General features: G+C 47.3%; 7 protein-coding genes across 7 annotated transcripts; 3 read left to right on the top strand and 4 right to left on the bottom strand.

Annotated features, from left to right (window-relative positions):
* Positions 1–10: 10 nt before the first annotated feature.
* Positions 11–2,935, bottom strand: F4813DRAFT_371488 (uncharacterized protein). Its single transcript, XM_049244618.1, has one exon. The coding sequence runs from the start codon at positions 2,685–2,687 to the stop codon at positions 99–101; it is 2,589 nt and encodes an 862-aa protein (XP_049096314.1). The 5' UTR covers positions 2,688–2,935; the 3' UTR covers positions 11–98.
* A 172-nt stretch (positions 2,936–3,107) lies between these two features.
* Positions 3,108–4,575, top strand: F4813DRAFT_214342 (sporulation protein RMD1). The gene has a single exon (XM_049239702.1). The coding sequence runs from the start codon at positions 3,244–3,246 to the stop codon at positions 4,477–4,479; it is 1,236 nt and encodes a 411-aa protein (XP_049096313.1). The 5' UTR covers positions 3,108–3,243; the 3' UTR covers positions 4,480–4,575.
* A 428-nt stretch (positions 4,576–5,003) lies between these two features.
* F4813DRAFT_214347 (glycoside hydrolase family 93 protein) lies at positions 5,004–6,848 on the bottom strand. The gene is made up of 3 exons (XM_049239703.1): positions 6,546–6,848; positions 6,006–6,445; positions 5,004–5,880 (listed from the first exon to the last, which is right to left on the bottom strand). Exons 2-3 carry the CDS (start codon positions 6,426–6,428, stop codon positions 5,131–5,133), a joined length of 1,173 nt encoding a protein of 390 aa, XP_049096312.1. The 5' UTR covers positions 6,429–6,445; positions 6,546–6,848; the 3' UTR covers positions 5,004–5,130.
* A 647-nt stretch (positions 6,849–7,495) lies between these two features.
* F4813DRAFT_399067 (uncharacterized protein) lies at positions 7,496–9,465 on the top strand (the record flags this gene model as incomplete). Its single annotated transcript, XM_049248124.1, has 4 exons — positions 7,496–7,640; positions 7,704–8,124; positions 8,186–8,860; positions 8,953–9,465. 4 exons carry the CDS (start codon positions 7,496–7,498, stop codon positions 9,110–9,112), a joined length of 1,401 nt encoding a protein of 466 aa, XP_049096311.1. The 3' UTR covers positions 9,113–9,465.
* A 1,352-nt stretch (positions 9,466–10,817) lies between these two features.
* Positions 10,818–14,270, bottom strand: F4813DRAFT_214248 (uncharacterized protein). Its single transcript, XM_049239701.1, has 2 exons — positions 13,794–14,270; positions 10,818–13,619 (listed from the first exon to the last, which is right to left on the bottom strand). The coding sequence occupies exons 1-2, from the start codon at positions 14,135–14,137 to the stop codon at positions 10,979–10,981; spliced, it is 2,985 nt and encodes a 994-aa protein (XP_049096310.1). The 5' UTR covers positions 14,138–14,270; the 3' UTR covers positions 10,818–10,978.
* A 1,231-nt stretch (positions 14,271–15,501) lies between these two features.
* F4813DRAFT_371471 (Asp-domain-containing protein) lies at positions 15,502–17,333 on the bottom strand. Its single transcript, XM_049244617.1, has 3 exons — positions 16,995–17,333; positions 16,787–16,940; positions 15,502–16,716 (listed from the first exon to the last, which is right to left on the bottom strand). Exons 1-3 carry the CDS (start codon positions 17,094–17,096, stop codon positions 15,776–15,778), a joined length of 1,197 nt encoding a protein of 398 aa, XP_049096309.1. The 5' UTR covers positions 17,097–17,333; the 3' UTR covers positions 15,502–15,775.
* Positions 17,334–19,108: 1,775 nt separating this feature from the next.
* Positions 19,109–21,518, top strand: F4813DRAFT_371469 (serine hydroxymethyltransferase). The gene is made up of 4 exons (XM_049244616.1): positions 19,109–19,475; positions 19,541–19,591; positions 19,649–20,013; positions 20,074–21,518. The coding sequence occupies exons 1-4, from the start codon at positions 19,428–19,430 to the stop codon at positions 21,062–21,064; spliced, it is 1,455 nt and encodes a 484-aa protein (XP_049096308.1). The 5' UTR covers positions 19,109–19,427; the 3' UTR covers positions 21,065–21,518.
* Positions 21,519–22,003: the final 485 nt, after the last annotated feature.

Here is a 22,003-nt window from a genome sequence, read left to right as displayed (position 1 = left end):
ATTATACAACGTGATTCTAAGCGAAAATATAGTATGTTGAGGTATATCATGATGGGGTATTTTTAATATCGTTGGTGTACATTTATTTATTTAGATATTTAGCTCATTTCCTTTTCACTCTCCTCCTGGGAGGATTTATGCCACAGCTTGGCTAAAATCCTCCGCTGAAGTCGCCAGGAACCGCCACGTAAATCGGACTGTACATAGGTGTCGACTTCTTCCGGTGTCGGCCATCTCCAGGAGCCTCTAGTCTCTGTAGTATTTTCCATCCGGGATATCAGGTCCTCCTGCTCGTCATGCCTAAGACTTGGACCGGCAAAGGCTTGAAAGGCACATAGCGTCTTCGCTATCAGTGCATACCCACGACTTTCTATCCGCTCAGCTTCTTTGTCAACATAAGCTTTATGTGTTAATATCCATTGTAACAGTTTTTTCATCGTAGCTGTGTCCTCGAGGAAAGCTAAAGCGCGCATATAGGCGTGAAGATGAGCAGGGCCTATGTTATATACAAATTGAGGTGCCTTGAGCCTCTCATACTCTGTTCTGGATATCTGTATCGGCATAGTGACTTGAGAGAAGAGTGACCTTAATGTTTCTAGGACATCATGAGAATGGTGTATTAAAGGGGTCTCTATCGTACTGTTTTCGACTGTCGATGAGTCTAGAGATTCTAGTCGGGATACCGCCGCCTTTTGAACTGTACGACATAAATAAAGAAAAATATCCGGGTCTAGTCCTACTGTTTCCTGCGCGAATTGGATAACATCCATAGATATTGATAGAGCCGCCGCATCATTGCTCGCCTGTGTGTCATTTATCACGCATAGGTGTGGTCGCGCCAGTGCCCTTAGGATAATAACCCAAGGCGGTCGGAATGTAGAGCCTTCGGTAGTTCCCGGTCTTAGTCGAAACTTAATGAGGTTAATAGCATGTCGGATGCGGAAAAGTTGATCAAGAGGGAGCTTTTCTTGGCCCCGACGATTAGGCTGTAATCTACAAAGAAGTTGTATATAGCTCTTGAAAACTGAGAGAGGGATTCGTCGAAGTGCCTCATAAGACGGCTTCTTAAAAAGACCCAGTGCGCTGATACTAACAGGGTTAATGCCACTGTCACGAAGAAAGCGAGCCCCCTCTTGGAGGGAGCTGGCATTGCTCAATAAGATATTAAGACAGTGACCCTCCGGTTTTACACCTTGACTGACCATTTGATCGTATAACTCGGTAACTGTAGGAGGTGATAACCTAGCTAGCTCGTATTCACTATAATTGGCGTCATGAAATGGAAAGTTTTCTCCGGTTTCACCTGGTAAGGAAGTTGAGGTTTGGGGGATGAGGCGAGCTTGTAGCTTCATAAACATCTCGGCGTAAACTTGGGTGTTAGGAGGTTTGCCCGTTTCGACAGCAAGGTCGTTGAAAATTTTCCATGCCTCCTGGGGGTTGCGGGTTGCCCGTATCATCATGGCCCAGCGCGAATATATGTTCCGGTCTTCTTCTTCACCTTTCCACTCTTTTGGTGCAAGACTACGAGTCTGCACGGTAGGAGAATCACGGCCTATCCCACCAAGAACACTAAGTGCCTGATCATACTCGTCATCAGGATAACCAGACTCCTTCATGAGAACGCCAGCCTTTACGCTTCTCGAGTAGTCATCTTCTGCCGTTCTTTTCGCATCAAACCCATCAAAATCTTGCCGATACGGCGGCCAGGATTTCGAGTATCTTACAGCAACTACTTTCTCCGTTTTTGACTTTTTTAGCCCAATCATGACCTCTCGAATAGCTCTATAGCTAGCTTTGTTAATGATCAGGGGGGTATCCATACTATCAGACATAGCTAATAAGAGCCTCTGCGCTCTCCAATTGAACTCCATATTCGCGACTGGATGGTCTACAGCCGGCCGCTTAAATAATTGCAAAGCCGAATTGAAGACTTCACATTTATTATGATAGTCATTGGGGGGCAGTCCTTGAATGTAGTTCATCGTGAACCGTGAGAGTGTGATAATCAACCTGGGCCATGATCTTCGAACATGATTACTGAGGCGGCGAAGTAGCAGCAAAATTTGTGTTACTGTAAGGTTCACTATATGGTCACCCAACGATGGAGATCCGACATCAATGTGGTGTTTCGATATGTATTCCATCAGGGATAGTAAAGATGTCGCTTGGCGAAACGTCTCGTCACTACGTGACATGAGCGTGGCAAGAAAAATAGGTTTAGGATTTTCAGTTGAAATCAAACGTTGAACGCGAGCGTCTCCGTTCTCCCCCGATACTATCCATATCCAATGGTTTACGTCTTCCTTCGACCAGCCCCTGTTAGCCAAGCTATGGAAGCGGTCAGCCCACTCAGACGCAGTGATGGAGTGTATAGTCTCGAATAGTTTAGGCTCATTCCGAATATCTTGATTTGCCATCCAGGCTTGGAACATCAATAGGGGTAATCGATCGGACCGCTGTTGAGCGGCGAACTGAAAGGCAGAACGGTATGAATTCTTTTGCGCCTCAGTCTTGCAACGTATCCGCAGAGCAACTATGCGACTAGGAGGTGTTTGTAGTCGAGGATAGCGATGCCGTCTCGAGCCGGTCAATCGCGAAAGCGTTTGACTCCAAGCCGGTGGGGATAACAAAAGAGAGGCAGGCCCAACTCCAGGTTTGGCTAACGACACGGCGGGCGAGGCAGACATTATACCGGAATTCTAGGTAGGTAATAAGATAATAAGAGCTCCAACTTGTCTAAGTTGATAGACTCTATGATAGACTCTGTGATAGACTCTGTGCTGCTATGGAATCTGAATGCGTACCTACATGCGGCTTATAGACTCCATTCAGTAGATGGTCTAGTAAGTCCGACATGTTGCTACTTGTAAACATCATAATAAGATCAATTGCTGAAGAGTTGGATTTAGTTTAGATGTAATTCAGAATAGAATTCAGAATGTTTGGACGTTCAACTTTCAAAAATTCTTATCGATTAGACACATCTTTACATGTACATACGTACTGTATTGTACCAAAGTACCGCCCCGTGCAGCTTAGCTGATGTCCTTAGCGTGAGCTTAAAGTTGCGTTATCAAGGTTATCAAGGTTATCAAGGCTATCAAGATACGATATTAAAATAAAATCAATTATTATTCTCTCTCTCGTTGAAATCCACGATAAAGATAGATCCCACTCAAAACATATTGAAAATATATTCGTGGGCCACCAATCCCCCCATTCGATGGCCGAATCAAATTCAACATGCGACCCTCATTGCAAAACGTAGTAGCTTCCACATTTCGTGGACTGCATACGATAGCCCCCCTCCCAAGACCACAGCGATGCTTCTACCAAACCACCTTCGCCTCTCTGCCACGGAAGCGTAGCTTCTTTACTTCAAATCAGTTACTTGCGAATTCTACGAAGGATGGCGTCTCTACAGAATCTGAAGATGGCGCTACCAGCAGTTCGGAAACACAACAGCAAAATCGAACCCCGGCTTCCAAGCGCAAACCCGTTCGTGTCTCGGCGGCAAAGACTTTGCGCTTAGGTCTTACTACCAAACCGCCTCAGCGCACTACTATTCCGAGGAAAGAGAACACCGATTCTGAGACGGACTACCGCCGAACTATAACCTCGATATGCGTTGCCCAATCTTTTGATATGGAAGCCGTGCAGGACATATTGCGCTTCCACGCATTCGAACTGGATCCCGACGGTACCGAATTCGACCCTACAGGTGTTGTACATGCGAGGGGTATCAATAATGGAGACATATTTGTCTTCCCCTCCGGAACCGTGGTGGCTTGGTCCGTACCCACCGACGCCCTCATGACCCTTGCTACTAAGCATCTTATTCGAGCTGCCCAGCTGCCCCATCTTAATCGTCTCGAGATGGAAGAGCTCGAATTCATACCGGATGAGTCTCGCGACACTAGTTATATGAGGGGTGAAGTTGTCGTCCTGGGCACGAGGGCACAAGAGCTAGAAAATCACAGATTAGACACGACGCTCGCCAAAATCGCCTTCTCGAGCGGCCTAGCTAGAAGTCCTAAGCTAGCAGTGCTCGAAAACCAGGCCATTGACTATTTCGAAAATTCCAAGAACAGTCTTGACTTTCTTGAGGGAGGTCTAGAGCATAAGCTGAAGCGCGGCGCCGTCTTGAAGATGACTGGCAAGCTCCTTAGCTTGAGATCGCAGCTGAATCACTACTCCGACATAACAGACCAGCTCCCCGATATGTTCTGGGATTCCGAGTCGAATCTAGAGAATTATTACAACCAGATCAGTACTGTTCTAGATATACGGCAACGTATTGGGATTCTAAATAAGAAGATTGACTACGGGTTTGAGAACGTAAGTGTCTTGAGAGAGATGGTCAGCGAAAAGTACGGCCACCGGCTAGAGTGGATCATCATATTCCTCATTACCATCGAAGTCCTATTTGAACTGAGAAGGGTATATCGTGAGACCATAAACGAAGCAAGTTCGGAGTAGATATCGAATGTCCTACGTACCTTTATGCGTAGGTAGGTGGGAAAGCTACCTAGGGGATATTTAAGAACACTACTCAGTCTATGCTTATGGCACTTTCCATACAAGCTTCAAGCATACGAAAATACAACGCGCTTTCTAAGCCAACGTATGAGTTCCCTGTAAGTTACTGGCAGAAAAGTGCATCAGCTTGATCACTTATCCGAATGAGCAGGTTGCCCATCCATGAAAATAAGGTATAGTAAGTCGGTAATGACAACCGTGGTAAACGAGAAGACACCAATATATAACGCTACACGCATAAGACAGAACAAGGGACAACTTTCGTTACTCAGTATCCAGATATACCAACCCGCCAAATCACTATCCATAGCAATGCTATCAACTCCTTTACTACACATCCAAACCCGAAGGTAAACTCATCCGCATCGCGGTACGAGGGTGGTGATAATGGGCTATAGAGACAAAGGGTCTCTTAGGCCTTGATTAGCAAGGAAATGGTGGCACACTCTATCACTCCTCTTCCACCTGAGTATAATTCCCTTCGCATTGTTCAGCATTGGCCAGTCGATTAGTTATTAGAGGTTCTTCTCTATCTAAGAACATCTCAATCAAACAAATTTGCCTTTGCCATCACACGCCCTAAACGTCACATTAGCCTCTTCGTATGCGTTTCCCGAGAGGTCTTCCTCCATGCTCGTAGACAGCCAGAAGCTCATCTTGGCCAAGACTAATGATCGAGGGCCAGAAAGAAGGCGCCTTGTGGATAAGCACGGGCTGGCTCCAACGTATCATACCTCCTTCTAAACCCTCGGCGAATACTGTTTTGATGGCAGCCTTTCTAGGCCACGCTGGTACATCCGTCTCCTCGTCCGTCATAAACACGACAGCCATTCCTCGATCTCCGTAGCGCTCGATCTGCGGCGCGCCTGCATTGCGACCGGGTTTAGGGCGGTACACCACGCCTCTCGATCCCCACGTGAGTCCTTCATCGTACGAGACGGCGTATTCGACGCTGAATGTGCCATGCCTCGTGGTCTCGAATACTACAACCAGCGCATTGACGTCCTGCTGCTGTCCGTTTGCTGCGACGCCCGCCGTGTCGCGCACGCTTACAATGCCCTGCATGCCGTCGCGTAGATTCTCATGCGACGGATGGCAACGCAGACACCGAGGCGGGCCGCTCCAGGTCGCCCCTCCGTCTCTAGAATCTACGCGGAAGGTCTCCTGGTCGTTGTGCGCTAGCTCGCGCGAAAACGTAAGCTGTATTTCCTGTCCGTCTCTGCCGCCAAGTCGCATAAACGGCTCCCATAATCCTAAACCATGACTGCTGGCTGCACTCTGCTCCGCGGCCTGGGAGGCGAATCTCCACGAACGCCCGCCGTCTTCGCTGCGGCATACCGTCTACGAATAGTTAGAGGGTGTTTTATTCCGATAATAAAATTATAAGATGAAAAAAGAAAAGAAAAATATAACGGAGTAAAGTCTGTTCTGGCGATTGATAGATCTTGATTAGGATTAGTACTTACGATGCGGAAATGCGAGGGTCGGCTGCCGGGCTTGCGGTCGTGGTTCCGGAATGCGGCGAGAACAACCGGGCCACTGTTCCCGGGGACTGAAGGTGGTACTTCAATTAAGACGCCGTTATCAATATCACCTATGCCGCGGGTTACTTCTCCATGCGGGCTAAAGGTGTGTCCGCCATCCACGCTGCGCGAGACCTGGAGGACGTGCTCGCGACCTCCGGGGCCTTGGAATCCAGTTGTTAAGCATAGTAGATCACCGTCCGAGAGCCGGCATAGGCGAGGGTATGTCCCGCCTGCGGGGTGGAGGACAGTCTCATTGGTATCGACTTTCCAGTGGATGGGTAAAGATGCCGTGTTGTTACTGGGGTCGCCGCTTAGTAGGGGGCCCAGGTGACCTAGGATCTTCTGAGTGAGCCTACCGGCCATTAAATATGAAGAGGGATCTGATTAATCAATCGAGTTTAGCAGCCAGGGAAAAAGAAAGTTGCTATGTACTTAGGAAGAAGGGTCATATCTATTAGCATGCTAGGTATAACTACCTACTTAAAACAAGTGATAATGTTTCGGCGTACTATGTATACGCATACGCAATCTTCTCCACATATTTGTCTGGAATCTTGTCGTGGAGAGAAAGATATCATTTCTCCCTTTTCCCCGGTATTAAACTACGGGGTGATGGTCAACGCGGGAACTTTGAAAGATAAGATCTTCCGTTTTGACAGCCGATGGTAATATAACATGTATAGGTATCTATCTCTCCTGCCCACACAGCACCGACTTTATTTAAGCGTTGGAAGTTGTGGATCAAATATCCCCTGACTTTTAATAATGGTAGGTAGTTGATGGTTAATGGTTAATGGTTTGCTTAGAAGCATACCTAAACTAAACGTTGTGACGTATGAGATAACCCACTATAACCCTTCCAAAATAGGAAGAAGACATTCGGGTTTATGCATTTGACCGAATCTACCTAACCTTTAGTTCCGGGCAGCTGGGCAGTTAGACTTACCTAGGTAGGTAGGTTAACTCTTCGGGAGACGAGTTTAAGTACATCTATGACGCATTATGCACAAGTAGACATAAGGTACCTATTACCTTGGATTGTAAGTATTCTTCAATACTAGAGGTAGGTACATGCATGAAATAAATCCAGGGAACTGCCAGGAAGTACGGCCTTCATACCTACCTATGCATGAACATATAGTTATATCCTAGAATATGCTACTACGCCCATCGACCCTGTCTAACAGCTCGAAATACCTACCAAGTCTAAAGGAAGTTACAATATAAAAGGAAATGAAATTCAGGTGCACTTCTAAGTCCATTTCCATGTGCTCTCAGACTTACCATCAATCATCATTACATTCAACGTTAACATCACACTACATATCTTCCCAGCTCAATACTACTCTGATTTCTTAGACTACACCATTTACATATCCTTTGAAAATTACATCAAGCCCTAATATTTAGTTCTATTGTTTTACTTTAAAATGGCAAGTAAAACCCCAGAATATGTCGATGCTGGCACTCAGACCCTCCATATCGATCAGTTGCATCAGCAACGTCAAAGGTTCGTCTCGAGTACTCGCAGCGTGCGCCGGAAATTAGGGGATTTCAAAAGAAAGTTAAGCCGCAGTCAATTGAGGTCGTCATCTTCACTACCGTCCGAACCATTGGTATAGAACTCCCACGTTGCAGTCTCGGATAAGAGTGAACCCAGCGGCGGTGACGGCGAGAGCTACAACTCTCCACGCCCCTTAAGCTCAATCGGCCTTGCGGGGTCAAAAGGTGGCTCTATAGACGACAGTAAGAACTTATACACGCCTACATCGTGGGATGACTGTGAAATTAGCGGAGATCGCAGCAACTGTTCTGAGGGGGCGACGTCCAATACCGACGAACTAGCCAAGGCTATCCCACAGCTTCCCATATTTAAAAGGTGGTCGGATGAGGAAATCAAGCTCCAACGCGAGGTCATTGAGAAGTACGAAGCGGGAGTCAGACTGTGGACTAAAGAGAAGCTCCTCGACATGGAAAACATGATTGCGGGCCGTGGCGGCATAGTACGCACCTCGCTCTATGCCGGGTCGGGGGATTATATTGCTTATAAGGAACCAGGGTCCGAAGCTTCACAGAATTATACCTCCTTTCGAGTAACCTGGACTAACATGTTCAAATAGGAACTTATACAAGGTTGATTTCCATGGTTACCAAGCTATGGCTTTTCCACTTGTCACGCGGCCCGAAGGGATGGCATACAGTTCCATGACCATTAGCGAGAAGGCAGCCTACACTTACGTACCCAAGGACCTTGACGAGCAGGAGGAAAAGTTTACCCAATGCCAGGCCGCCTGGGACGAAAACCAGGTAGGGCAGCACTTCTACTCGACCTTCATGAGACTTCCGTTCCCGCCATATATCAACAAGATCGTGTGCATCGGGCTCGGCAACTTCGTCGCCCCGGGTAGTGATGACGAGAACACGGTTATGTTGAATCTTTCCATGATACGCCACGCGGCTGTGGTTACCGTCGCCGAGGTGCTCTTCAAGCGATTTGGCCGTCAAATACAAATTCTCGCGCAGGACGTCCACTATACCCCCGACTGCGCGGCGATCCTATTCAGAAAGGGCTTCTCCGTCGTAGGTCGATATGGAGCAGGCGGATTCGCCGAGATCGACGACAAGACGTTCGTGTTTGCTCCCCCCTCCATATTCTGCCTCAAGGAGATCGTGGCGGATATCGCAAAACCCGCAGCTATGTTTTGGGGCACGATTTTGACCCCGACAGAGATCGACATCTCAAGCAGGGCCCATCAGCTTGTTACCTTCGGGGAAGATATCACGTCCTTTTGGAAGTATGTGCCTCTCGTTACCCAGCTTGATATTCTATATCCTGCTTGTCAAATTGTTTCTTGGGGGATCTATACTTACCATATCATGCATGTAGCTATCATATTGCGGATTTCGATACACCCCGCGTACGTATACTTGCCAAGGAGTACGATGAATATCAGTTCCCGTACACGAACCTATTTGGACAAGTGTCAATATATACGCTCAGGGGAATGAGCATAGCTAACACTAAATCCGAAGATGAGACTTCTTAATAGCCTTATGATTATATTTGTTATGGTTTGGTAGAGGTAGAGGTAGGTAGGAGATCCGCACGGATATAGCGTTGGTTGTACATGGCTTTTGGGCTGGTTCATAATCAGATTGCCAGTGTGGTCACCAGCGGGCCCAGGAATAGAGTCAGCTTTTCCTGTATGTTCACCGGAGAATAGATAAATAAACTCAGCCACAGAAGCGCTATGATATTCTCCGAGTTCGAACTTGGTTGACGTGGTGAATATATGTTAGCAGGTTAATACGAACTACTAAAACAATCAGCCCTCGTACGGCGGAAATAAACTAAAGTAGGATTCGATTAATATCTAACCTACATAGGAGGGGACTTCCTCGTCACCGCAGTACTCTCAAGGTGGACAAACAAAGCTTGTCACTTTTTATGGAACTAAGCTCCGAATGATATTTCAGCCAGTCGAGTTCATCGAGTCCATCGCTAGAGTTACCTCCTCCTCCTCCCTCTTTCCCCCGACTAGCCCCGTCTATTTACCCTCCAACAACCCCATTTAAGTATTTCATCTTCAATCTTCATCTTCTTAATCCATTCCCCTCTCTTAATTCTGCTCTCACTCTCTTCTCCCAAACATCATCACAACTCCTCCCTTAGGCAATCAACCGATCTAGCTACCTACCTACCTACCTATCTACCTACCTGATGTAGGCATTTGCTCCCTTACAGATAGATCATGTCGCCATCGACAAATCCCGCGATTTCGACTACGACTACGACTACGACTACTTATCAACTAGCTACCGAAACCGGCGATAGCTTCTTTCCAGGTCCAGACTCTAGTTCACTGTACCATCTCAACTTTCCTCGTCGACAACACCACCCAGTTAGGCCCCCACCCCCCGCCATAAGTCATACAAGTTGCGCACTAGAACCTAGGGAGAAACCAGCAAAGGCCTCACGCTACCTTATATTTAATCCTTTACAACAACATGATAACCACCATCATGGCGGGATCCCCACCATAACAAGTAACCAATATATTTTCAATGGCGAAACCACTTCAAACTGGAAGCACCGCAACACAGACCTACGAGTATCACAATTACAACACATCTTGATTAATAAAATACATCATCATCATTATTATCATCGATTAAGTCAACTACGTTGAACCTTTGAATTATCTCAAGCCTCACTTATCAACTACCTAACATCTCTGCAATATTGTTTTATACACGAAGGCTACGCAACGCACCATGGCACATAACAAGGTGGCGACGACGAAAAGCCTTGTATCGAAATGCACGCCTATCTGTTTGACGGGAGGCAAGGGGGGAAGCGTACACAAAATATGAAGCTTTTCTATCCCGAGAGGCGGAAGGAACGCAACAAAAGATATTAATGAAGCCGTCTACGTATTTCCTACCCATCCATTTGCCCCGAGGGGGAATTCCTCCATGTTTCCACTTCGCTAAATCCGTTTCTCTAATGTTGACAACTGTCCTAAGGGAAACCAACAGATCAGGGGAGGGAGAACAAGGGAAACCCCCGTTCCTGGTTCTTTCGTTCTAGGCAGAAGAACTCAATGCCTGTTTCTACCGTGGAAGAGTACCGCCACCTGCACTCCTCGCACTCCATTACATCACCCCTTTATGTTTGGGAGCTGTGATTGCTTCCTAACTCAATATGCAACCTTGATGATCAAGAACCAACGCTAATACGACTTTTATCTGGACATGTTCTCGCTAAGTCGTCCGGTTTCCAAATCGGGTCCCGATGCTGGGACGTCAGCCCCTGGCGGGTTAAACGAGTAAACACCATCTGCGCCATAGATGGGTTGACGTAATATAGTATCTGTCACATAACGATGGTAAATTTGTGGTAAAGAAGGGTTCTAGGCTTCTCTACCAGGAGCTGGTTGGCCACCATTTGCTGTCGAAACTGCGGGAGCCATCGCGGGGCTGCCATTAGCCACAGGCATATGTTTAGGGCTTTGGTTAGAAGCTGCATAGTTAGGCACGCCTGCTCTAACTGCTGCCAACCTTGCTGGATCCCCTCCCAGACCAATACCACCCAAGCCCACTGGTGCACCAACCTGCCCTTGACCAGACATCGAATTTCTGATACCCTCGTTCGTCCTTTGAGCACTCTTGGTCGCATCAAAGCGAGCTTTGGCTTGGTCCATGGCTTGCTGGACCTGGTGAGGGTTGAGGGACGTATGAAATGATGAGGTGCCCGGAGTTTGGGGATTTTGGTTCTGCTGCCCATGCGGGTTGAGCTGGTTATTTGGTATTGCAGGAGAACCAGTTGGGGGGTAGAAGCGCCTTGATGGATCGTTGCCTATATTTGGCTGACTACTGTATGATGACTGCCTTGTGGGTGTTGCGGCCGGGTTATACCCTGTGTGGTGAGGGATAGGTTGGTGCTGCGGTGGCTGGTGGGAGATGTGCGGGGATGCTGTCCTTTGAGGGACGCTAGCCACACCGTTTGTATACTGGCTATATGGTTGGTGCGTTGGAGTACCGTGCTGCTGAGCTTGATGCTGTGGTTGATAAGGTTGAGGATGGTAGTTGGGTGTTTGAGCGGCCGGTGGATATGGAGGGAAACGAGCCTGTGGTGTTTGGCTACCCATGTTAGGATACCCGGGCATGGGTTGAAATGGGGGTCGAGCTTGGGTCGGCGTGCCTCCGTAAGGACCGGGCTGTGGGAATGGCGGAGGTTTATTGAATTGTTGAGGATAGCCTGCATTAGGATAGTGATTAGGAGGCCGGTAGCCCGTGTTTGATGGGGGCCGTTGGGGATAAGCGGCCGGCATTGTCTGGGGTGGTCTTTGTATCACAGGCTGAGGGGGTCGTATCGGTGTTTGCGGGCCGTAGAATGGTGGGTTGGGCATCGGGGCACGGTTGGCGTGATACTGCTGACTATACTGCAAGTTGTTCGAGGAACTTGAAGAGCGATGCGTAACTGGCCGAGGATTTACGGGAGCCTGCGCAGCTCTTGCACGAGCAGCTGCCTCGTCCTCCTCCATTAGACCTTGATATTCATCGGTACGAATTTCAATCTTGGTTGATATGTTTAATTCATCCAACTTATCCGAGTTTAGGCGTGCAACGGCATAGGGCGGGAGCATTTGAATAACAAGAGATAGTTGTGCCTTGAGGGCTTGGTAAGTGGCCGTTTCTTCTTCACCGGGCTGTACCGGTGTCCCGTTCGTGAGCATATCGCTATGAGACGGATCCGCCGCATATCGACTCTGACTGGATGCGGTCGGAAGGGTTAAATTGCGGTTCTTCTGGTATGATATCAATGTCTGGATCATGTCAGATACGTCTTGAAGGATGTCATCGACATCTTTCTCCTCATCGGATTTCTTTGGACAACAGGCCTGTTCAAGGCTAGGGTCTACCATGGTGTCATCCCAATTTTCTAGAGCCTCCTTGATTAGCTCTTCGTCTACCTCCTCGATGGGGGTGGCGGCGACATCTTCTGTTTCCTCGGGGGTGTCTTCCGGTAGTTCGGTCTCTATTAAACGATCGAAGCTACGTCTTCCCACCTTTTGCCACCACATGGTGTGGCTAATTAAACCCGACGAGATCATGGCAGCCGAATCATCCTTGGAGGGGGCAAAACTGGAGAACGCGCCACGGAATAGGGCTTCCATCTCGGACATCTCGAGGTCGGAGGAAGATGGCTTATTTCCAGCCAGACTTAGAGCTCGCTCACGTTGCTTTGTCATAATTTGCGAAGGGGGGGCGGCATTACTGTAATCTAGCCAACGTCCAGTAGATATGGACTGGCTAAAGTATGACCCGGCTCGGTACTTAGACTTCTCAGTCAATTCAGGGCGATGCCAGCCGACCTGGACTCCTTTGGTTGTGCTCTTTGGCGCCTTAGGGGGTTGAAGCGACGGCAGGTTGCGTGGAGCTGGGAATAGCTCCCCCAACGTCTTAGATTTCTTGTCCTTCTCAATGGCGGAGGAGAAGGTGTAAGGTATCGCCTTAGCAATTTTAACGCCGCTAGGTAAGCCATCCTCCCTCAATAATCGAATAGTCGTTTCCGTACCATCGCGTTTGAGGACAGGCTGCTGCAGACTCGAGTACAGCGGCTTCCCCCTCATGGGCTCTCCAATAATCGTTAACACCGTGTTTCCACTGGCATTCGACTGCAAATCATTGATCAAATTGAGATCGTGGAGCACATCAGAAACGCGGGGATTATATGGATATGATAATTCCCGCTTGAAAATATTGTAAGCCTGCTGCTTGAATTCGATAACCTTGGCAATTGCTTCCTCATTTACTTTGGCGTCTTGTCCAGGTTGTATATTTCGGAGCTCGGCTAGGTGGTTGGTGATAGAGGCTTTGACGTCGGCAATGACATTAACAAGGTCATCATACTGCTCTCGAGCCACCTTGTCGGCAATAGAAAGTAACGGTGTTCCATCGTCTGGCTTCTTTCGTTTTGCTTGGGGTTCACCGGAAGAATGTTCAGGATCGGGAAGGGGGCGTTTGAGGACAGAGGGCGTTGGGTCAAGCCTATAAATCGCGAGTAGTGAGCACTAGAACACATTTATCTATTACGCGTGGAGGAAGAAATCGTGGAGGGGGAGATGCGCATATGATTCGGAAATAATATTTACGGCTGCAGAGTGCAGGGTAGAGGGCAGAGGGCGGAGGGCAGAGGGCGGAGGGCAGAGAAACATTATGTACCTTTGAAGAACTTCATAGTAATTACGTATTGTAGGCTGATCGACCTTTGTCGCGCTTAGAAGAGGAGAGGCATCATCAGTAGTTGCCGTGGGAGTGATGCGATCAATGGTAAGACCATTTGGCGGTTTCTTGCCAACATCTGAGGATTCGCGTTTGCGCTTGATGGAGCCACTGGCGATAGATTGCGCAGTATTGACATCGGAATCAACCCCAGTATCGGGACTATTGGCATTGGAATTGATGTCGACGTCGGCTGTGTTATTGTCATTACTATTGCTGTTGTTGTTGCTGAGCTGCATAGGCGCAGTGACGCCGTTAGGGAGTGCTATGGCTGGCGAGGCCATTTTAGCCTAGTTGTAATGTAAATTTTATTTTGTTTTTATTGTTGCCGTCCGTCGTATGCAAGATGCGGCGGTTGATGTCGATGGGCTGCTAAGAAATTGGCGGCTCCGTCGCGCTGCACGGCCTGTCGGTCGCGATTGAAAGGGACTTGGAATTTTGTGGTTGCTTGGGTTGCTTGCTGGTGCGACCGCGACCTCCCAGACTTTTGGACCCCCAAAAAAGACCCAGGCGGGCAAGACCAGGTCGTCAGGTCAGGTACTGGAAACTGCTACCTACTGCACTTGACTACAGCAGTTATTAGGTATTCCGTAGGCAAGGAGGTACCTAGAATAGGACCACAAAATTCTTGCAAGGGCAGTAGGAATGGACAGGATGCACTATCCGGCGAACTAATAGATGAAAGTAATCCGTAATAAGAACAGAAAAAAGAACAAAGGTTTTTTAAACCAAGTCCACCACGAAAAACCATTCGGCGATATTAAGGAATCGGTTTAAAATGGATATGCTATTGAATGCACGCAATTTTAGTTTAGTAATTTTCTTGCTCGAAACTGCATTTTATCACTTTGAGAGGGAGGGAAAAGGCTGCGACAATGAAATGAATCTGTCCGTCCTGACTTGCCTGCAAATGATGGCCCACGCTATGGGACTACGCTAGTCCTATATCGGGTTAGCCCCCATTTACACGAGCCACCAATCATCATCCGCACGTGATTGACAGAGTACCTGAGTGTAAGTACCTGGGTACCAGTGCATTTTTCTTATTGACGAGAACAAACACAATCACGGTAAACTTTATAATTACAGTCACACGGGGTCTGCAAGTATACCTACCTAGGTAGGTGCCTATATTACATCTCTTATCTATCTCAGACGATACCAGGTATAGGATTGCTACCGAAACTGGCTCGGGCCTTTCTAACATGTAAGTAAGTCTTGCTCGGACCGGAAAAGATGCATACGACCTTACTACATGCGTACCATTAACTGTACCATTAACTACAAAGTCCTTCTTGGTAAACATGCTTTTACTTTTTAACGAGATGTTACATGCTAAGGGGAAGGGTTTCTCTGATTATCCACTTGCAGATAGAGATATGAATAATTTCGTGTCTAGTAGTAGCACTGCGGCCATTTGAAGATAGATCCGACTGAGGTAAGCATGTCGGTACCTACATAACGTACACCGCCGAATGTAGGTACCCTATACAGGTACGCTGTGTATGAAAATGAATGTGCTCCCAAACGCTACTAGACTACTAGACGAACTCAAAAGCATACCTGCCGATATACCAGAGGCTAATTAATTAAACCAACAAAAAGCCTACTGGGCACAAATCATTAGACAAATAAGACACGATTAGAATTGTGAAAACATTATGAAATAAGTGGCATGCTAAACGAATACGTGCTGTAGGTATGTAATTTACAACGGAGACGAGGTCTCATCATGCTCAATGACCAACCTTCAACGACAATACCCAAAGAAAAAGATATCCCAGGTCGGGAACCGGTTCGAAATGCACTCAAAACCGCTGTCGCCCTCCAATTATGGTTTAGTCAGTCCAATTTCCATGTTACGTCTCATTAGCCCCGCGAGGTCATTCATACATCCCTTTTCAATTCCTGTTAGACTGTATCTATTTAGCCTTGGCCAGTCCAACAGTGCCCTTTCCAACGTCATAGATAGAGTACCATCTTCGGAGGAATGCATCACCGAGAATGGCAAGAGGGCCAACAGGAGCAGGGAAATCCATGCCCATAAAGGTAGATATACAGCTACCCTGAACCTCGAGAATGTAGTCGTAGGGTCCGATAGCGAAGTCGTAGCCGCTCAGCTTGAAGCTGATATCAGGAAGCGAGTCACGGACGGAGCAGTCGACAGTGTACTGGCCGTTGAAGCTCTTCTTAGCACCAATCTCCTTGTTGAGTAGCTCAGCAAGGTCGGAAGGAAGGGCAATAAGCGAAGTGCCGGTGTCAAGGATAACACCAGTGTTCTCAAGCTCAGCGGTCTCGTCGCCGAAAGAAATAGAGTCAAAGTCGACCTCCCAGTAAGCCTTGCGGCGTAACGGGATCTCGGTGATCTTGCCGGTGTAGTGATCCGTGTCGACGCCACCGAAAACAACCTCCGAGTCGTCTGCTCCACTCTCGCCGCTAAGGTAGAAGGCAAAGACAGCATCATCAATCAACTTCTGGTTAACCAACTGGTAGAATGGAGGAACGATGCCGTTCACGGAGAGGCGGTCAAAGCCTAATCCGAGAATGCCATCAAATCGACCGAAGGCAAAAGCCAAACCAGGCTCACTCGTAGCCTCGGCAAAATCTTGGTTCTTAACTGTAAGATCACCAATAGTCAAGGTATCCTGAGACACGAAACCGCTCAGGCTGCCGGATCCGTAACGAATCTCGAACTCCGTACCGTTTTGCTTGTACGTCGAAGAAGAGGACGAGTCGTACTTAGAGTGAAGGTAGCAAGCGATACTACCACAGGATGAGGACGGGACCCAGAGGTTGGAGCTGCCGGTGTCAAGAATGACTTTGAAGTCTTGGGGAGGAGTGCCGATGCTGATCTCAGAAAAGTCTAGCCAGTATTAATTAGCAACTAGACTCAAGAAGCTCCACGCGCGAAGATAAATACACATTACACATACATTGAGCATTCATGAAGTTGGAGATGGGAACAGGATGGTCCTTATCCATATGGATGGATGTATCTTGGAATACGGCCTGGCTCTGAGTCTCAGGTCGAGCCCCCATGTACTTCTGTCCAAGACCGCGCACTTGTTGCTCAATCGGGATGCTCTCCTATTATAAATCATCAATACTATGTCGCATCAGCTAGCTAAGAGAGATACGAACCAGTTGCTCAGACAGGGGAATCTTCTTGAGCTTCATCTTGTGGACGCCGGCCTGGGCGGAGCCTAGCAGCACAGCTGCGGTAAGCAGAGCTCCCTTCATCATGGACAACTCCGAACGGTATCGACTAATTAAAATGATAAGATTCTTAATAAAACGAAAGGGTAGACGAGGGATATCCGAACAAGTTGAAATCCTCGAGATGGAGGGAAAAGTTGATGAAAGTTGATGATTGATGGGTTGAGTGTTGTAAATAGGTAGGAGAAGGAGAAATGACCGATGATGTTGCTGAGAGACTGGAAGATAACGGTTTAGCTCCTCTAATCAATCAGCGCACGTCTGTGTTTGGACCTTGGGGGGCAGGCGGAAATGTGCATGCAGGCAGGCACTTACCTAGGTAGGTTAGGCACCTAGGTAACTTTCTGGGGTGGAGTGGGGATCTAGTCTCGTGCAAGACAAATACAGCCCCGACTGTACAGTACATTCCCTCTGCGTCCTTTCCCATGACGACTTGTAACAAGCACGCCTTACCTAAAATCGTTCGAGTCCACCCAATGATGCAGGGAGATTCGCAGATGTGGATCCCACATGTTCCAACTGTTCCGGGCAACCAAATGCTTGAGGCAGCAACGGCTGATGACACAAGCAGGTACAAGACTCAACGCCACCCGGGCGGGCTGCATTACATCCAATAGGATATGGCATGTTCACATTAATCCGCTCCGGAACACTTAAAGGGGTACTCAAAACATGGAGGAGACTTTGTACTGTACAAATCAATCAATATTTCTAAAATGATTGCTAACATGTGACCTAATATCTGCGTTCGCATATTGGTACGTGAGAATCTCACTACCTTAGGTTATCTCATTCTTATTCTAAAGAAGATGGAAGATAACGAATGCTCATACCATTCGGTGTCAATTCTCGTCTATTTCCATCTTAGCATTGTCCATTGTGCTCAGACTTCACACGTTTTATGAGCAAGTCACTAGATTCAAGTACGCAATGCGATCATAGTAATGTCTTTAATATGTTAACGAGTTAAGAAATAATCCATTTACACTCAGATGTAACCATGTCAAAGTGTATATCTCTAATCTCAAATTCCCACCAGACTTAGTACTAAGAGAATGGCTATATAAAAGGTTTATTAGAAGTCATAGTACCGTAGTCAAAGCTAAGCTAAACTCGTTTTAACATCACACAACTAAAGTCTTATACGTATGGTGCCATGAAAGCATTGGTAACTATGTGTCTTACCAAGAACATGATGTTATATTCGCATAATTACAGTCTTTCCATTTGACTGACTTCTTTAGGTACCTAATGTTATAACAAGTTGCTTGTTTTATTGTTGAGTATCGGGGACTACTTGGTATTGATGAGACATGGGTTACCTACATGATACTAAACCAACATGTTGTAACAAGATGAACTATTATAACTGGTCGGTTTTCTTTTTACACATGATGCTACGCATAGAGATGGGACCAAGTGGTTGAAGACTGAAGAGCATTAGCTAAAGCGTGACTATATCGAGAGGTGCGTATAATGATGGATAGACGGAGGGAGCTCTGTCACTGCAGCCAAGCCCATGGTCCCTTGCGGAATTACTTGAGTATTATTTACCAACTAATGATGTACTAGCTCCTTCGAGTTTGTCCTGGCTAACCATGCAGGCATGCTATATGTGCTTACGTCAGTTATTGAAATCCCACAGCTTCATCCCATCAACTAATCCAACTAGAAGTCGGTGAACGACAAAAAGGAACAAGAGAATGCATGACTATCTTATAGATAAGATGACCTATGTAATATGATTATAAGCCTGCAAAATCTAGGCTTTTATTATGATACTATTTACATCAGCAAATGGCAAATGGCAAATGGCAAATGGCAAAAGCATGATGATTATTGAAGCTGAAAAGTTACCCATCGTCACAGTAAGTGTAGGCACCTTTGATGGTTCGGCTGATTCGCCGACTTTGGTCCACTGTAAATTTGGTCCACTATATTCCGTAAACACTAGGTTAGGTAGGTTAATGGATTAGCCCTACTACACTAGCGTGGTAGACGCGAAGCTATGTATTGTACTCCGTTAATAACTCCGGATCCTTAGGTGCCTGGCTGCCTGGACAGGGTACCTGGACAGCTAGAGTAAGCAACCAGGAGCGTAAGCAGATAGGAATTCACCCACTATCACCCCGCTGACTTTTACATACTTAAGAGGAACCCCACCAAACCCCAATTGGAGGAGGGAGAGAAAAATATTATTCCCTCTTCGTTTTCCCGCCTTCCGCCTTCTGCCTTCTGCCTTCCGTCATCCTTCTTCCTTTTATTTATTATCTATCAACCCTCACCGGAGCGAGAAAATCTTTTACTTTACATTATTTTTCTCAACTTGTAGTCCAATTGACCTTCTACTCTCATACAATGGCTGCTAACGGTTCTACATACGCTCTCTCCCAAGAGCACAAGGACGTCAGTATTACCACTCCAGTATTTGCTTCGTATTCGCAAAAATATTTATGCTAACTTACCGTTAGTTGCTCGAGAGGTCTCTCCTCGACTCTGATCCGGAGGTTGCGGAGATTATGGTGAGTTTCCCTATCTAAAGCTGATTGATCCTGCAACCGACTCAACCGTCACTATAGAAAAAGGAAATTCAACGACAGCGCGAGTCTATCATCTTGATTGCCTCCGAAAATGTTACTTCACGTGCTGTCTTCGATGCCCTTGGCTCTCCCATGTCCAACAAGTACTCTGAAGGTTATCCTGGCGCTCGATACTACGGTGGAAACCAGCACATAGACCAGATTGAGCTTCTCTGCCAGAAGCGTGCTCTCCAAACCTTCCACCTCGATCCGGAACAATGGGGTGTCAATGTCCAGTGCCTCAGTGGCAGTCCCGCAAACTTGCAGGTCTACCAGGCTATCATGAAGCCCGGAGGCCGATTAATGGGGTTGGATCTCCCCCACGGCGGTCATCTGAGTCACGGATACCAGACTCCCTCCCGAAAGTAAGTTTCTATCTTGGTTAGTTTGGACTGACCTACAATGGCTAACTTCGCTGCTTATAGGATCTCAGCAGTCTCAACTTACTTCGAGACAATGCCATACCAAGTAAACCTCGACACTGGCATCATTGACTATGATAGACTCGAAGAGAACGCTCAACTGTTCCGCCCCAAGGTCCTCGTCGCTGGTACCTCGGCGTACTGCCGTGAGATTGATTATGCGCGCATGAGGAAGATTGCCGATTCAGTCGGAGCTTATCTTGTCGTCGATATGGCCCATATCTCTGGTCTGATTGCAGCTGAGGTTATCAAGTCCCCCTTCCCCCACGCCGATATAGTTACTACCACGACACACAAATCGCTCCGTGGACCCCGTGGCGCTATGATCTTCTTCCGAAAAGGTGTTCGTAGCACCGACCCCAAGACCGGCAAACAGACCCTTTATGACTTGGAGCCGGCCATCAACTTCTCGGTCTTCCCCGGCCACCAGGGCGGACCCCACAACCACACTATCACTGCTCTTACCGTTGCCTTGAAGCAGGCCCAGACTCCTGAATTCAAGGCATACCAAGAGAAGGTTGTGTCTAACGCCAAGACGCTAGAGAACAAGTTCAAGTCTCTCGGCTACAAGTTAGTATCCGACGGTACTGACTCGCACATGGTTCTCCTAGACTTGAGACCCCAGGCCGTGGATGGTGCTCGTATTGAAGCTGTCCTAGAGCAGATCAACATCGCTTGCAACAAGAACGCTACCCCAGGCGACAAGTCTGCCTTGACGCCTTTCGGTATTCGTATTGGAACACCGGCCATGACCTCGCGTGGCTTTGGAGAGCAAGACTTCGAGCGTGTTGCCGGCTACATTGACGAGAGCATCAAAATAGCCAAGGAGATCCAGACTAGCTTGCCTAAGGAAGCTAACAAACTCAAGGATTTCAGAGCCAAGCTCTTTGAAGGCGGCAATACTAGGATTGCCGATCTCAGGAAGGAGATTGCTTCCTGGTCCCTGACTTTCCCTCTTCCCGTTGAGGGATGGAGACTGGATGCAGGGATCTAGTATATCACGTATGTGGATGAATCACGATGAACCGGGGAGTTATTGTTCAACATATAGATTTGAGGACGGAAGAGGGGCAACTCAACTTTTCTCTAGTTTGTGGAAACGGGATCGGTCTTATTACGGAAAACAGGATGACAAAACAGGACAGTTGCATGCATTCATCAGGCGTTGCAAATATCATAAGAGCTCCGGAGTTTGGTATAACTCTAGGGTCTGGGTCATCGGTAGCACTGCTTCAACGCAGTAGATTATGGGGAACTTATATCCATTCGGTGTTTTATGTGTAGATAATGAAGTTGCAAGGATACTCGCATCAGGGCGAATCTCAATGCAATATATGAATCTTTACATGTTGGTGTAGCCATGTGGCCGTAACATTCATCCAGTATCGACTCCTATAGGAACTTCATGAGCAGGACTAGCTTTAATGTATTATGCCCAAGTTCCCCAACTATCATTTACTTCTTCATGCTCGCCCTTTTTACGGATATTTTTAGAACAAAGCATAAGTCTTCGAATAAATAACTAATCCAGATGCCAACTTACATCCCGTTGCAACGGGTCTCGCTACCTGGGTAGGAAAACAGTCGACGTGCATATCGAGTGAACCTATAGATACCTTTACGGCTAGAAGCGGATAAGAAGAGAAGATATATGGATATATCCTGTGCTGATGTGGCTACGCGCAGGAACACTCGGCCGAACAGTCATCAAAGCTGTTTGCGGACTGGTTCTGCCCTTTCGTGCAACAAGCATGGATCACACTTGAGGAGAAAGGCATCCAGATTTCAGCCTGGTGGATATTGTTATGGTTCCTTGGGCTGTAAGTATAATCTCAAAATCTCTCTTCACTGCTCATCATGATTCGCTCCTCGAATAACGCTTTTCCAATCGTCGTGGCACACGTAGGTTCGCCTTTGGGTATTCGAGGAATTC

The sequence above is a fragment of the Daldinia decipiens genome (genome assembly GCF_022478715.1).
Source record: "Daldinia decipiens strain CBS 113046 unplaced genomic scaffold F4813scaffold_38, whole genome shotgun sequence".
In the NCBI taxonomy this organism is placed as follows: domain Eukaryota; kingdom Fungi; phylum Ascomycota; class Sordariomycetes; order Xylariales; family Hypoxylaceae; genus Daldinia; species Daldinia decipiens.
This window is presented reverse-complemented; position numbering and strand designations above follow the sequence as displayed.

Excerpts from the sequence above, each read along its gene's own strand:
- F4813DRAFT_371471 (XM_049244617.1), bottom strand. The coding sequence starts at position 17,096 with ATGATGAAGGGAGCTCTGCTTACCGCAGCTGTGCTGCTAGGCTCCGCC. Across the intron at positions 16,941-16,994 it reads TTCCCCTGTCTGAGCAACTG|GAGAGCATCCCGATTGAGCA; the intron begins GTTCGTATCTCT and ends GATTTATAATAG. Across the intron at positions 16,717-16,786 it reads CAACTTCATGAATGCTCAAT|ACTTTTCTGAGATCAGCATC; the intron begins GTATGTGTAATG and ends AATACTGGCTAG.
- F4813DRAFT_371469 (XM_049244616.1), top strand. The coding sequence starts at position 19,428 with ATGGCTGCTAACGGTTCTACATACGCTCTCTCCCAAGAGCACAAGGAC. Across the intron at positions 19,592-19,648 it reads CGGAGGTTGCGGAGATTATG|AAAAAGGAAATTCAACGACA; the intron begins GTGAGTTTCCCT and ends CCGTCACTATAG. Across the intron at positions 20,014-20,073 it reads TACCAGACTCCCTCCCGAAA|GATCTCAGCAGTCTCAACTT; the intron begins GTAAGTTTCTAT and ends CGCTGCTTATAG.
- F4813DRAFT_371488 (XM_049244618.1), bottom strand. The coding sequence starts at position 2,687 with ATGTCTGCCTCGCCCGCCGTGTCGTTAGCCAAACCTGGAGTTGGGCCT.
- F4813DRAFT_214342 (XM_049239702.1), top strand. The coding sequence starts at position 3,244 with ATGCGACCCTCATTGCAAAACGTAGTAGCTTCCACATTTCGTGGACTG.
- F4813DRAFT_214248 (XM_049239701.1), bottom strand. The coding sequence starts at position 14,137 with ATGGCCTCGCCAGCCATAGCACTCCCTAACGGCGTCACTGCGCCTATG. Across the intron at positions 13,620-13,793 it reads TACTATGAAGTTCTTCAAAG|GCTTGACCCAACGCCCTCTG; the intron begins GTACATAATGTT and ends CGCGATTTATAG.
- F4813DRAFT_214347 (XM_049239703.1), bottom strand. The coding sequence starts at position 6,428 with ATGGCCGGTAGGCTCACTCAGAAGATCCTAGGTCACCTGGGCCCCCTA. Across the intron at positions 5,881-6,005 it reads GACCCTCGCATTTCCGCATC|ACGGTATGCCGCAGCGAAGA; the intron begins GTAAGTACTAAT and ends AACTATTCGTAG.